A 15,753-nucleotide genomic window follows, 5' to 3' on the forward strand; every position below is an offset into this window, starting at 1 on the left:
ATGGCCACTTCCGCCCTCCCCGCGCAGCGGGAGCTTCGTCCTCTCGCGAGAGGCGCGAGGTGCGGAGCCGGCCGATGCTGAGAAGCCGGGAGCGAGCCCCGGGCGGCAGGTGAGCGATCACCAGGTGGTCCGAGAGCCCGACCTTCCCCTCCGGCCCACCCTCTGCCCCACGTCCTCTCATTTCCCATCCCCAGCCCCGTCCTTCGGCGGAAACGTGGCTATGGCCACCTCCCTGAGGACCACAGCGGGCTTTCGCTCGGGGGAAGCCGGTGTGAGGGGTCGGGCCCGTCCTTCCTCGTCCCGGGCTCCTGGCGTGGTGGCTTCTGCTCTTCCCGGGCTGCCTTATCTCCCGCGCTGCCGGACCCGGCCTGAGGCCCCTGGGGACAGCGCTGAGCTGGGGCCCGGGAGACCAGAGTCTGAGACCCGCTTCTGCTAGTAGCCAGCTGTTGTGACCTTGAGTCTCAGTTCCTCTTCGCAAACATCAGGGAAGCCGAACTTTCCGTCTTTGGGGGTACCTGGACCCCCCAGGTTGTAATTTTGAACCTTTGACTTCCCTGAACCTCCAAAGTGTTGAGTTGATATAATTGAGTATTCCCAAACTTGCCAGATTGGAAAAACCATCAGGACGTTTGTTAATAAATCGGATACCGAGGTCTTTCTCCTGGAGAGTTGATTCAGTACATCTGGATGTAGTCCTGGAATCTTATTTTAACAAATGCCCCCGGGTGATTTGGATGATCTGCAAGTTTGGGAAAGGCTGGTGGCCTTTATGCTGACACTGAGTGCCAAGCTCTGCGTGACTCAGGGAGGTCATGGACTAGTCACTGAGCAGATATGTAAATGCGGAGCGCCTCACTGGGAAACCTATCACCAGGGAAGGCTTCATAATAGTCGGAAGAAGTAAATGGTTTGGGGTGAGGGATAACCAACAGCTGGAGCTAAGCATGCCATCCTGTAAGTTTTGTGCAGTTAGACCCTTGTCTTTGTATTTTTGCACACTCCTTATCAACCTTTTCAGAACCTGTTCCTCTCCCCTGCGTGAGTGTGGGGAAGCCTCCCCCTAAGCCAAAACTACTCCCCAAATGTTAAAATTTCAGATCCATATTTCTGGATTTCGGTAAAGCACTACTGATCTCTCCATGAGGTTTTGTTTTCTGAGTTCTGTCCACTCATCTTTTTTTTTTTTTTTTTTTTTTATTTATTTATTTTTGGCTGTGTTGGGTCTTCGTTTCTGTGCGAGGGCTTTCTGTAGTTGCGGCGAGCAGGGGCAACTCTTCATCGCGGTGTGCGGGCCTCTCACTATCGCGGCCTCTCTTGTTGCGGAGCACAGGCTCCAGACGCGCAGGCTCAGTAGTTGTGGCTCACGGGCCCAGTTGCTCCGCGGCTTGTGGGATCTTCCCAGACCAGGGTTCGAACCCGTGTCCCCTGCATTGGCAGGCGGATTCTCAACCACTGCACCACCTGGGAAGCCCCTGTCCACTCATCTTCGAATGAATCTTTCCTGTGGAAAATCTAGCACTTGGATATACTTCCTGAAACCCTTAAGTTTGACACACACCTAATTGCCTGGAGACAAAGTCTTCTATTTCTTTTCCTTTGAGTTTACTGTTTCTTTGCAGATTGTCACCTTTTTTTCTGTGTGTGTGTGTGTGTGTGTGCAAGTGCACGCGCTTTGGTCAGTTCATTTTAATTAAATTTTTCTTTCTGATAGCTGTCAGTATTCTTAGAATTTTCTATGCATTTGACTTAAAAGGATTTGATCCTTGGTTTGAACTGATACCCAAACTTCAATCTTATTTTTTTTCTTTTGGCCCTCTTCATCCTTAAAAGGAGCCAAATGCTCAGGATTTGATGTTTACTAGGTGCCTTAAAAATAAACAAGTGCATCTCCAGAAGTTGTTCTCAGACATCTGCTTTCACTGCCTGCCCACAACATTTTAGAAGGGCTGTGGGCATGTGTGTGCAGCAGTCAGAGTTGGAGAGATGCTTAACAAGTCCAGTGATGTGACAATGACTTCTATTCCACCTCTTTTTATTTATGAAACTGGGCTCTGAGTCACACTTCTAAGTATGTTGACTTAGGTGCCAGACATTTTTTCCTTGTTTTTTTAGAAAAGACATTGACAACAACATAAAACTCTGATGATGAATAGTATCACACTTTGGCTTTTAGATATTTAAAAGAACATTGTGTCCCATTTTATTTAGAATATGCTGACTGAAAGTGGTGGCTGTGTCTTTTTGAGAGTTAATGTTTAATAAATGTATTTTATGAGCTCCCTGTTGCCATAGAAGATTAGTTTGGGGGGATATGGAAAACAAAGCACTTTCCACTCTTCTGATTTACAGACACAATCCCACTGGAGTACTGTATAAGATGTCATAAAGTGCAGCTCTTATGTTGTGTAATTTTAACAATAAAAAAGCAGCTTCACATTTCTCCCCGGGGTGTCCTCCCAGCAGGTATGGCTGAGGAGGAGGAACAAGATTTTATAGGACTGTTTGAAGCAAAGGCAGATAAACTGGCCACGGAGAAGTGGAGGCTCAGAGTTCTCTTAGAACATTATTTTATTGAGCTCTGTGTGCCAGGTCCTGCTGAGTACATTGCATATTTTTATCTTCTCATTTACTTCTTGCAGCAGCCTTGCAAAATATAAGATTATTCTTCTTACTTTGTTAATGAGAAAAGAGGCTAATCACTGATCCATTGTCATGTAGCTAATAAATAGAAGATCTAGTGATAGGTAGAACCCCAGTTCATCTGTATTCGAAACCTGTGCTCTCTGAAACTCTGCCTGATAAATTGAGAGATTGGGATTGACATATATACACTAATATGTATAAAATGGATAACTAATAAGAACGTGCTGTATAAAAAAAAAAATTCAAAAAAATAAAAATAAACAAATAAAACCCTGCCTCCATTAAGTTTGCTGAAAAGGTCTCGACGTCTGGCTTTTTGTGTTTCTCTAGTTAATGAGTAGCCTTTGGCCCCTCGGTTCTTCCAGGAGGATTTTTCTGTGAGTATAGTGCAAGGTTGTAGTAGTGGGAAGGGACCTTCTCATCTCTTTCTGTTGTCCCAAGGGAGAGCCTGTTCCAGCATCATTCTAGAAGGAGATCATTTATTTCTTATAACTTCATACCCAGCAATCCATATTCCTATCTTCCCCAGCTGGTTCTTAAATGTGAGATTGATCCCAAGTTGTTCACTTGAAAGATTTGTAAGGGTTCTTCCTCAACATCATGTTACAGTTGAAAGCTTAAAGTTTCAGTTCTTGATTGTGTGCTTTTTAGGGATTTAAAAACCACAATTCAATGACTAAGGAATCCTGTTTATCTGATAACACTTGGCATCCTTTTACCACAGCATGCAGTCAGGTTAGGATAATAAAGAGGGCATTCCACAAGGAAGGAACCAGATAAAAAGCATGATAGAGTGAAAATGCCAAGATTTTTCATACAACAAGGAAGGATTCACTTTGGGGGGGTGGGAGATACAGGTGGAGCCAGATTACGGAGCACCTGAATCCAGAAGACTGAAGAGTTTTGATTTTGCTCTAGAAAATAAAAGCCTTAGGAAATGAGCAGCAAAATCAAAGTACTACAGTATTTAAGGATGACTGGCTGACCTAGGCATGTTTTGTAGGCTGAGGAGCAAGTCATTTGAAGGGAACATTTTTTTTTTTTTTAAAGATTCTGCACTCAGATTGCTTCACATGTCTTTTTTTTTTTTTTTCTTTAAGATTTATTTATTTATTTGGCTGCGCTGGGTCTTTAGTTGCAGCACGTGGGATCTTCGTTGCAGCATGCGGGATCTTTAGTTGTGGCATACGGAGACTTTAGTTGTGGCATGCGGGATCTAGTTCCCTGACCAGGAATCGGACCAGGCCCCCTGCATTGGGAGTACGGAGTCTTAACTGCTGGACCACCAGGGAAGTCCCTGAAGGGAACATTTTTAAAGAAGGAAGAGTGTGTAGGCCTGACTTAAACTTGGTCCTGGAGTGTCTGTGGTGGCGTAATTGTCACTGGGTTAGCCACCTCTGCAGAATACAGAAGTATTCGGCTTAAGACCCATCTATGTGTGATCCCTCACCCACAGCTTTGGTCTCATGTCATTTGGTAGAGCTGTCCGAAGCCGGGGACTTGGAGTCATTAATGTTTAAGAAAGAAATGGGGAACTGAGTAGACTGCTATCTCCTGACCTGATTGCATCATGAGGACATTCTATACTCATCTGAGTATCAAGTCAAAGAGAAAGTTGACCCCAGCAGGAGGAAATTTCCATAGGTTAAAAGCATGGGTTTTACAGTCATATAGACTTGGATTCAGATCCCAGCTTTTACTTTTTCCACACAACACTTGCTAGTTGTGTGACCTGGGCAAAGTCAACAGCCTGTTTCCTGACTGTAAAATGGGAGTAATATCTAGTTTAAGGTTGTACTGAGGTTCAATTGAGATAATGTAGGTAAAATGCTTTGAAGAGTCTGGCTAATATTAATTGTTAGAGATAGAGATAATAGATACTATTGATCAATGCAGAGTCAGTAGAATTGAATTTTCATATCTTGATGAATGGGAAAATATCATTATTCAGTTTGCTAAATTTACATATGTTGTATCTTTTTAAAAAAACACTAAGCTTGTGGTTGGGTTATATCAGCCAATTTATTTGCCTCCCTTGCTGAGTCATACTTCTGCCTAATTAATGTCCGGTGTGTTTTACATTCTGTTCAAGCTGAGTTGTCTCATACCAAAGAGAAAATAATATTTGTGCCTTCAACCTCCTTACTTGACTGCCCAGTCAGGATTCTCACCAAGGAAGCCACCTGCCATATTTGGGAATGTTGGGGTTATGAAACCTTGGGATAATGGGTTTATTTATTCACACTCTGGTATCTACAGTGAGGTTTTCTAATGTGGTCAGCATTCCCTGGTGGGAGGTCGGAATTAGGTTGCAATTCTAATCACATTTGGTGGTACCCCATGGATTGAATTGCGTTTTGTCTCTGCTCACTCTTGACTCTCCTTTGGCCCATAGCTTTTAGGTCCACAGCACTGCAGGAATGGCAGATTTTGGGATCTCAGCTGGCCAGTTTGTGGCAGTGGTCTGGGATAAGTCATCTCCGATGGAGGCTCTAAAAGATCTGGTGGATAAGCTTCGAGCCTTAACTGGCGATGAGGGCCGAGTGTCTGTGGAAAATATCAACCAGCTGTTGCAGTGTAAGTACCTACCCAGGTTGTCTTACAGGGAGGGCAGTTTTGATGGCGGTGCTGCATTTCTTGTCGTTCCTTGATAGCTGGGTTTTTTGTTGTTTTTTATTTTTTAATTAAATTTATTTATTTATTTTTGGCTGTGCTGGGTCTTCGTTGCTGCGCGCGGGCTTTCTCTAGTTGCTGCGAGCGGGGGCTACTCTTCATTGCGGTGCACGTGCTTCTCATTGTGGTGGCTTCTCTTATTGCGGAGCACAGGCTCTAGGCACACGGGCTTCAGTAGTTGTGGCTTGCGGGCTCTAGAGCACAGGCTCAGTAGTTGTGGCGCACGGGCTTAGTTGCTCCGCGGCATGTGGGATCTTCCTGGACCAGGGCTCGAACCCATGTCCCCTGCATTGGCAGGCGGATTCTTAACCACTGCACCACCAGGGAAGCCCAATAGCTGGGGTTTTTTTTGGGGGGTGGCACATGATAGTAGTTTTTTCAGTTGAGATACAGTGGACTTAGGAGTATAGTTGATGATTTGTATAAGTAAGTTCTTATTTCTCATTAGCTGTTCCACATTTTTTAAAAAAGCTTGGTTTTTGTCCACCTTCCTTTTTTACTTTTTCCCCTGAGCATACAAAAGCAGATGAAGTTAGTAAGACTGAGGGAGAGCAGGGCAGCAGTGTCCTTGCCCCTCTTGCTAGTAACGGTGGTGTAATAGCATTTGCTGAACAGGTAGCTGTTTATTCTACTAGGCCACGCATGTAGCCTTTGTGGGGACTTGGGAGGGATTGGGAGATTCTGGGGCCCAGGTGATTGCTGATTAAAGTCTTCCTTCTTTTCAGCTGCCCACAAAGAATCTAGCTTTGACGTTATTTTGTCGGGTATAATTCCTGGAAGCACCACTCTGCACAGTGCTGAGATTTTGGCTGAGATGGCCCGGATCCTTCGGCCTAGTGGATGTCTTTTTCTGAAAGAGCCAGTAGAGACAGCTGTAGGTAAGGAAATTTTCACTTGAAAGACTAGAGTTTAACAGGGTTGAATCTTTAGGTATGTTTACTGCATCTCTCTGAGAAGGAGGTATAATTTGGAGATCAACAGTCCTATACTGAACCTTATCCTTAGGGATAAGGGATGAATTATTGTAAAACTCTGAACCAACACATCTGAATAAATTGTGATCTTTGACCCATTAGGTAGTAAAATAGAAGGAAACTGCTCATCTGAAAATGGCTGGATCCTTCAACAGGTGAATGCTTAAACTGGTGCATCCACACCATGGAAAACTATGCAGCAGTAAAAAAGGAACAAACTATTGCCACATGCAACAACTTGGATGAATCTCAGAGGAATCATGCTGAGTGAAAGAAATCCGATCTCAAAAGCTTAGATGCTGTATGATTCTGTTCATATAACATTCTTGAAATAACAAAGTTATAGTGACAGAGAACAGGTTGGCCATCGTCGGGGTTAGGAATGGGAGGGAGGGGGTACGTGAGGCTGTAAAGGGGGTGGTGTGAGGGTTCCTTGTGGTGATGAAGACTACGCACACACACAAACAAGTGTTTGTAAAACTGGTGAAATCTGGATAAGCTCTGTGGACTATCGGTGTCAATTTCCTGGTCTTCATATTATATGATAGTTGTGTAAGATATTATCGTGGAGAGAAGAGGTGAAGGCTCCTTGAGACCTCTCTGAACATTTTTTTTTAAACTTCCTGTGCATCTATAGTTATTTCAAACTAAAAAGTTAAAAAATAGTGACTAGAAGTCTGAGAGTGATGAGCTAAGTGTTGATTCATGTGAAAGTAAAGATAGAATCCAAGAAATAAAAACGTCTTTTTTGCTCAGTGGTAAAGCTGTCAGAATCATTCTAGATTTTTAGCATTTTTAACTAGACTTTCTGTCAAAATGTGATGACTTATTTCATCAAATAATATAAATAAAAGTATGTTGAAATGTATAAAGGCATTTATGTGGAAATATAAGCTTGTGATGTTAATAGCAGCTATAGCCTTCTTTGCTGGGATGTAAACCTTGGGTGACTAAACACAGTGTCTGTCGGAACTATATGGAGATACTTGTATACTTTACAGTTTCTCAGCCTCTTGGTCATTATCCAACAGCCCCTGGAAGGTTAGGTATTTCAAAGAAACAGGGAGTGATATGAAACAATAATAATGGAATTATTATATGACAAGAGCATCAGTAAGAGCACTTTGAACAACCAAAAGGATTTGTCCAATTGAAATACTATCACTAAAATATATATACACTGAACAGAATAGGTTATTATTGTTTTAATGCCTGCTGACCTGAATAGGAGAGAGCCTTTATTATTTTTCCTGCTTTGACCTATAAAGCTATTAACTGGGGTTTTCCTCTTAGCAGTTAACAATAGCAAAGTGAAGACGGCATCTAAGCTGTGTTCAGCCCTGACTCTTTCTGGTCTTGTGGAAGTAAAAGAGGTATGTTTGTAGACGACCTTCTTTGCTGGGAATTTAAGCCTTGGGTGACTAAACCCAGTATCTCTTTTGTCAGACGATACAGAGAGAATCTGGGAGAAATAACAACCCTGAAGGTGAGGTGATCAGTGTCACTCAACTAGGAAACAAGTTGACAAGGGCTTTGCATGTGAGAAACCAGATGCCTCGAAGGACGAAACCTCTGAAATCAATCTCCTCTGAAGAGACTCAGCTTGGGCCCATGTGGGTTGGGACATACTTTGGTCTCAGTACTAGTGGTGACCACTGAGGCAGGGAGAGAGCAACACATCTCTTAGTGGACACGAATCTTAGGCCTAAGTGAAGGGCAGTTGCCTGTATTTTCCTCAGCTTTTTGGTGGGAGGCTAGAATAGGTTGGAGGGGGAAATCCTTTTCTGACAATTCATTAGAAATATTAACATTAAATAGAGGTATTTATGGTTCTACATTCTTCTCCAGTGCTGAAATTTTCTTGTGTGAGAGGTGTTACACCACGATAGCTGTTATACCATTGATCTGTACATGACCTAGGGCCTCAGTTTCTTCACGCCTACCCTTTCTTATTTTTCTTTTTAGTTAAAGTTCTTCCATTTTTTATTCAAAAATATGGGATGTTCATAAAAATACAGTTAAGACTGAAGAATATAAAGTGACATCTCAGGCCTTGCTTACACTTTCCTCCCCAGGGGGAGCCACCAATACATTTTTTGGTGTGGCTGTTCAGACTTCTTTTTATGTATTTACAAGGGTGTTTGTGTGTATACACATTTTTTAATGTAAATAAGGTCGTATGTATACAGTGTTCAGTCACTCGCACTTTTTCCCACCTTTAGCTGGCCTCGACATTATCCACCTCAGTGTATGGACCCACTTTCTTACTAATGATGGAACGACATTCAGTGCTCTAGATGGACTGTGGTTTATGTAGCAGTTCCATAGTTGTCGGACATAGAGGTGGCGCCCCCAGCTTCTTACCAAGGAACATAGAAAGCATTTCCCTCCCCCTGTGGTTCTCTTTCTCTACTGCGTATTTCATTCATTTCTGGCATCTTTACTGCGGGCATGCTCCCCCACCACAGGCTTCGATTCCATTCAACAGCCTCTTCAACATGTCCGATTCATCTTGATAATCATAATCGTTACAACCTCCACAATGCCTCGCACAGTGCCTTGTACCTAATAGACAGATATTTGATAAAACTCTCCAAGGGGCAGGCTCAACATAAACATGTAGACAGAAGTTACACTCTAGGGTCCTGATCAGTGAGAAACTGAACGTGAGGCACGAGGCAATGTCTGTGATCTCCTGCTGTTGTGTGCTTACTACAGATGTGAGCATTTGACACCTGTGAGGGGGACATAGTACACCATCATACTGTAGAAGAAGTGTGGCCTAATCCTCTGATATCTTGAATTTCAGCTGCAGCGCAAGTTCTTGAGCCCCGAGGAGATTCAGTCTGTCCGAGAACACCTGGGTTACCACAGTGACAGCCTGCTCTCTGTGCAGATCACAGGAAAAAAGCCCGATTTTGAAGTGGGTTCTTCTAGCCAACTTAAGCTTTCTACTACCAAGAAGTCTTCCGGTGAGACTGGCCTAGGGACATTGTTCTGTCTGAGTGGGTCTGGAAGGCCCTATTAAAAACTGAGCCAGAGATCTGAATGAGGTGGTGATATCTTTAGAGGATCATTCCCTTCCTTAATTTCCCTCATTTCCAAATGGAAGAATGCTTAATGTACTGTTGTCCTGGGCATATTCAGATCCAAAACTGAAATGATGCATAGATATTACCTAGTTCAGCTCATTCTTCTGCACCAGAGGACACTGAGGCCTCCAGATTCTAGAGGTCAGACTCCCATAGCTTCATTAGTTAATGAAGTCTTTCCAGACCCCAGAATAATGACATTTACCCTCAGAAGACCTCACAGTGGCGGTCATGGCAGATAAGAGTGTGCTTTTCCTCTTCCCATGTGTCCTTTTCTCTGTGCCACTGAAGTCAGCTTTTCTTGGAGGATCTTAAGACACATAAAAATATCTCTTCTCAGAAGATTGCACTCCACCCTTTGTCACCACTCTCACCCTTCCTATCACTATTTTTTAATGCCTGAGTTGAGAAAAATTATCCTAGCTGTGAGGTATGCAAAAATTTACAGGTACATTCACACCGCTCTGTTTTGACTGTCCAGCCTAAATCTTCAAGAAATCCTTTAGCATCCTAACCTTTGGAGTCACAGTTCCAGAATGGGTAGGAGCAGCTTAGATGACCTGCCCTGTGGGGGATCTGAGCATCCAGTTGTGACAGTGATCTCTGGGGGGTGCACTTACCCCCCAAGGCCCATTCGTGGACTGGCCCACGCTGAACCCTCAGCTCTTTCAGGCCCAGACAGAGAATCAGGAGGTGTGATTTGCTACTGATTTGTTGTTACACAGCCGCCATCAGCTCTTGAGCTCATTTTCTTGTCTGTAACAGGTATACATGAGACCGGAGCTTTGCTATTTATAATGCTTTTTGGCACAGTTTCTTGTTTAATATTCAAATCTCCTGCAGTGGGTATGGGGAATCCTATTAGCCCCATGTTCTAGGGATGGGAACTAAGAGAAGGAGGAGAAAGCAATATGGAGCGGAAGTTAAAATCGTTAGGTAGACTCTGTCTGTACTTGTGTATTTGTGGCTGTGTGTAACTGGCCTAAGTATCTAAACCTCTTTCCTCATTTATAAAATTAGGATGACAAGAACTTTCCTCATAAGATGGTGAGCAGGACTAAATTAGATCATGTATGTAAAATGTTTAATGTAGTATCTGGCACAAAGCAAGTGCTTAACAAATGATGGCTTTTATTACCATAAAGTGATGGGTCCCGCTCATGCCTTTATAAGTGGTAGAGCTGGGCCTTGAACCCAAGTCTTTTGACCGCCGGTCCAGTGTGTTCCCTACACAGCCTCAGTAGAAAGCACTTACATGTGCTTGGAGTTTGTTTCCAGCTGCTTTTCTGGAGCTTGTTTTCTTTTATTGGTTGGATTCAGGGAAGCCTGCTGTGGACCCTGCAGCTGCCAAGCTCTGGACCCTCTCGGCCAATGATATGGAGGATGAGAGCGTGGTGAGTCAGCACTGTGGCCACCTGATTGCTTCCTTTTAAGCCCCACTTTGGGTGGGAATGTTGTTTGGAGTGGCCTCTCTGGGTTTGTAGGTGTGAAAGCATTTAAAGTCCAGACTTGTGGCTGTGCCTGCCACTGGCATTTTTTGACTCAGAAGGAAACTCCACATTAGTGGCATTTTAAATTTCTTTTTCAGCATCTTTCCCCCCGCAGATTTTCTTGTTCTCACTTCATGTGATATATTAAAGACTCTTGTGGGCATGCATAAACCTGAAAAGAGTTTGTCAGCTAAAATATTTTTTGGCTCCTTCGTCTGGGTACGTCACCAAATGCTCACTGTCTTAAAAGTAATGCTCTTCCATCTCAGATCAGTGCTTTCTGTAATAAAGTTCTTCATTCCTACAACTATTGAAGTTAGAGTGGTAAGCAAACTAGGCGATGGTTTGTGCCCTCACAGAGCTTACAGATTAACTGTCTACACGATTATCGAAGAATTACACAAGTGTATATATCATTATCTGCCTTTTCCTCTGGAATTATATAGAAAATATTTCATTCCCTTTTCTCACATGACAACCCTTTATATATTCACATAAATATAACACTTCTCTCTTTGTTCTTCCTGCTCCCTCCCGCCCTGCCCTCCTCACACTTATTCTCTACACATCGTAAATGAGTTCCCAGCCCCCTCACAGACTAACACAGCTTCTGTGCACGTAGTGTACTCACTATGTGGTCAGCTTGGGCGTGATGATCAAGCCCAGGTAGGACGATGGGTGCCTTCTACGTAGATGGGCGAACTGCTACTGTGGCCTGTGACCACTTCACCTGTTCATTAGCAGAGACCATGACTGTGTCATTAATGGCTTCAAACATTCTCCAGGATCTCATTGACTCAGATGAACTGCTGGATCCAGAAGATATGAAGAAGCCAGACCCAGCTTCCTTGCGGGCTGCTTCCTGTGGGGAAGGGAAAAAGAGGAAGGCCTGCAAGAACTGGTAAGCCTTGGGGTGAGAAGAGGCTGCCAGGCTGCTTCCAGCAGCTTCTGATTATCAAGGAATCGCTATACTTTACAATTACTAAAACATGTTTTATCGTAAAATGTATCAGACGGTAGAAGAGTATGCTAAATAAGTACATTTTAAAGAATAATAAAATGAACACCCATGTACTGATCACCCAGGTTAAGAATCTGGAACATGACTTGTTCCTTAGAAGTCGCCTCTGCGTGCTCCCTCAGCTGCATCTCCCTCCCTCTCCTTACAAGAGGCTACCAGTCTCCCAAATTTGTGCTAATCTTTCCTGGCTTTTTAGATAGTTTACTGTCTATGTGTGAATCTCCAAACAATAATTGTGGAGCCCAAACCTGACTAGGCCAGGAAAGGTCAATACTCCATATCTGTGAAGGCTCCCAGGGAAAAGGTCTGTCAAGGATTTGGAGTTTCTGGGTGGTGGCAGATCCCACTCATCAGCTGCTAACTTTCCTCCAGCACCTGTGGCCTCGCAGAAGAACTGGAAAGAGAGAAGTCGAGGGACCAGATAAGCTCCCAGCCCAAGTCGGCTTGTGGGAACGTGAGTATCTGGTTGATTACTCAGTATTCACAAAGGCCTAAACTAAACACAGATCAGCTCCAGCTCTACAGAATTCACTGCCCAGGTGTTTTAATAATAGGTGAACATGTGAGAACATGTCTCTAGGTAGTGATGGGGAAGAGGGGTTATCTCCTAAGAGTGGGTAGCACACTCATGCCCGTAGGGGAGGTGCTTGTCATTTCTTATTTTTGGCCCCTTTCTTTCTGCTTCACATTGGGCCTGATTAGCTACTCAGCCATTTGCTGAGTGTGGCTATGATTTGAACTGCTGAGAATATAGAAGTATGTCCGCCTAAGGAACTTCTCTAGACTTTTGCCTTTCATGAAATCAGAGATCTTAAAGACTCTTAGTATTTGGATCCCAATTGGACCTACAAATGTACCCAGTCATTCTCTTCAGGCCGCTGTGGCCATACTATGAAATTTGGGATCCCTTTCTTCTGGCCTGTATCTCTGGGAGAGCTGACACTTGGCTTCCCTGTATGACGGTCTCTTCTTCCAACAGTGTTACCTGGGCGATGCTTTCCGCTGTGCCAGCTGCCCCTACCTTGGGATGCCGGCCTTCAGACCTGGGGAGAAGGTGCTCCTGAGTGACAGCAACCTCAATGATGCCTAGGGGAGGGCCCGGCCTGGGACACACCTGCTCCTCCGCCAGCTCCTGCCCCTCACATCCCACCGCGTGGTTCCTCCCATCTCCTCTCGATTGGCTCACTCTGGCTTAGGGCCACTGCGGAGAGCGTGCTCAGTGGACAGAGTGGAGCTGGCTGGGCGCAGTGGTGTGGAGTGCTGCTACAGATCAACACCGGGGTACCCGGGGCCCTGTTACCCTGAGTCGGGACCTCCTTCACCCAGTGTTAGGTAAACGGGGCGCATCCCAAATAGGCCCCTCTCCCCAGGTCAGAATGCTGACATTTCGTAACACTCTCCGAGCCCGCCATCCTTGAGTATTAACAGTGTGACAGAGAGGGCCCCGCCCCATTCTAAGCTCCGCAGTAGTGCCACGGCTTATCTTCCAGAGTTGGTGGTTTATTCACCATGCAATTTTCTTGGTGACAAGAGGCAAGTGTCTCATGCCCTCAGAGCACTAAGGGAGTCACTTCTTGGTTGCTGTGATCATATCCAGTGTCCCTCTGCCCCCTCCAGTCCTACCCCCCCATCCCTGTTTTACTGTGTTGCATCTGTGTCCTATTGTCATTTCTGTTAATCTCCAGGTATTAAACTTACGTACTAATGTATATTCGCTGTGAAGAGGGGATATGTCTGTGTGTGTGTTTACGCGTAATGTCTGACACAGCCATCCAGGCTCACCTGGGACCACAAAACTCTTTTCTGGAGCGACTGAGTCACACCACATGGGGCCAGTCCTACACTTACAGATCAGGGCCTCTCTCCATCTACTTTAGAAGAGTCCAGGTTGGTGAGCATTTAGAGAGAAGCAGGACAGAAGTCTGACCCAACAATAAATCTCTGAGCAGGAGACCCTTTGTTCTTGTTCCCCACCAACACAGACTTGGAATTGATCTTGCCAAATAGTGAGAGAGATCATTGTGGACTTAAGAGACCTGGGTTTTTCTATTTTGACAATAAAGAAAAGTGTTCATTGGTATTTGTCCTTGAAACTTGACTTGATCCTCTGTTTGCTTTTGCTTATCCTGGTCCCTGCTGGTGGATTTTAGTTATGGGTGTGGCTTGACTCTGAAGACCCTGTGGTAGGCTGAGTTCTAAGATGACACCCCAGTGCCCCACACTTTTGTGTAATGCCCTGCCCTTGAGTTGGAGCAGGACCTGTGAGTATGATGGGACATCACTACTGTGATTAGATTACCTTGTGTGGCAGACATGAAGGGATTTGCAGATGTAGTTAAAAGTCCCTCATGGAACCCTCGAACACTGTTGGCAGGGATATAAATTGGGGCAGCCACTGTGGAAAACAGTGTGGAGGTTTCTCAAAAAACTAAAAATATAATTACCATATGACCCAGCAATTCTACTCCTGGGTATATATCCAAAATACCAAAAACACTAATTCAAAAAGATACATGCACCCCAGTGTTCACAGTAGCTCTATTTACAATTGGCAAGAAACGGAAGCAACCTAAGTGTCCCTAAACAGATGAATGGATAAAGATGTGGTATATATATATAATGGAATACTACTCATCCATAAAAAAGAATGAAACGGTGCTATTTGCAGCAACATGGATGAACTTGGAGGGCATTATGCTAAATGAAATAAGAGAAACACAGATACTGTATGATATCACTTATATGTGATATCTAAAAAATACAGCAAACTAGTGAATATAACAAAAAAGAAGCATACACACATATAGAGAAAAACTAGTGGTTACCGGTTGGTGGGGGGGTGTCAATATAGGAGCAGGGGAGTAAGAGGTACAAACCATTAGGTATAAAATAAGCTGCAAGGATATATTGTACAACATGAGGAGTATAGCCAATATTTTATAATAACTATAAATAGAGTATAGCCTTGAAAAATTGTGAATCACTATATTACACACCTGTAACAATATTTTGTACAGTGACTATACTTCAATAAAAATAATAATTAGGGGGAAAAAATCCGTCATAGACCTTCAGCCTTTTAAAAGGGGGATTATCCTGAGTGGGCCTGACCTAGTCAGTTGATCCTTTATAAGAACTGGAGGACAAGGTCCTCTTGCTGGCCTTGAGTTGCCGTGTTGTGAGAGGTCCCACAGGCAAGGAACTGCAACCTCTGGGACCCGGGAGCAGACCCCACTGACTGACAAAGAGAAAACAGGCCCTTGGGCCTACAATCACGTGAGAACAGAAATCTGAACTGAATAACCACATGAGCTCGGAAGAGGACCCGGTTCCAGATGAGACACAGCTGGTGGGACCCTACATGGGGGCCCAGCCTCACTGCACCTGGACTCCTCACCCACAGAGTCTGAGACCATAACTGTGTGTGGTGTTAAGCCGCTAGATTTGGGGTGGTTTGTTACACAGCAGTAGGAGACCGTTCCAGCCCCCGACTAGGCTTAATGGTAACGGATATTTATCGAGTCGAGCTGCCAGGCGGGATGCCGTTAGTTGCTTCCGCTGCAGTTGCCAAGGTGAAGAGGAAAATCTCCACCTGCAGGTTGAGGACAGGAGATCCTGAGCCAAAGAGCTTCCTGGGCTGGGTTTAGCAGAGCCCCGGGCAAGTGCCACAAGCTCTTGCTGAACTGATTCTTGTTCTGTGTCCCCGCCGCTCCCAGCAAAGTGGGTGACACTACCTCCTGTCTGCTGCACCTGGCAGTTAAGGGTCCCGGCTGGCAGCTGCTGGGTCGCTCTGCATGAGGGCTCAGAGCGGGGCTGGCCAGCTCAGAGTCGGGGCCAGCATGCTGCAGAGCGGCCTGGCC

General features: G+C 44.6%; 1 protein-coding gene across 2 annotated transcripts; it reads left to right on the forward strand.

The window, feature by feature from the left end:
- Positions 1 to 9: 9 nt before the first annotated feature.
- On the forward strand, positions 10 to 13,602 carry CIAPIN1 (cytokine induced apoptosis inhibitor 1). 2 transcript variants are annotated; one of them, XM_068527586.1, is made up of 9 exons: positions 10 to 109; positions 5,039 to 5,220; positions 6,042 to 6,194; positions 7,584 to 7,663; positions 9,100 to 9,262; positions 10,703 to 10,776; positions 11,658 to 11,773; positions 12,266 to 12,347; positions 12,873 to 13,602. In XM_068527586.1, exons 2-9 carry the CDS (start codon positions 5,064 to 5,066, stop codon positions 12,981 to 12,983), a joined length of 936 nt encoding a protein of 311 aa, XP_068383687.1. In that variant the 5' UTR covers positions 10 to 109; positions 5,039 to 5,063; the 3' UTR covers positions 12,984 to 13,602. The 2 variants fall into 2 exon arrangements, with proteins under 2 accessions (XP_068383687.1, XP_068383688.1); XM_068527587.1 differs by having other exon boundaries at positions 7,587 to 7,663.
- The last annotated feature ends 2,151 nt before the right edge of the window (positions 13,603 to 15,753 follow it).

This window comes from Eschrichtius robustus, chromosome 19 (genome assembly GCF_028021215.1).
Source record: "Eschrichtius robustus isolate mEscRob2 chromosome 19, mEscRob2.pri, whole genome shotgun sequence".
In the NCBI taxonomy this organism is placed as follows: Eukaryota; Metazoa; Chordata; class Mammalia; order Artiodactyla; family Eschrichtiidae; genus Eschrichtius; species Eschrichtius robustus.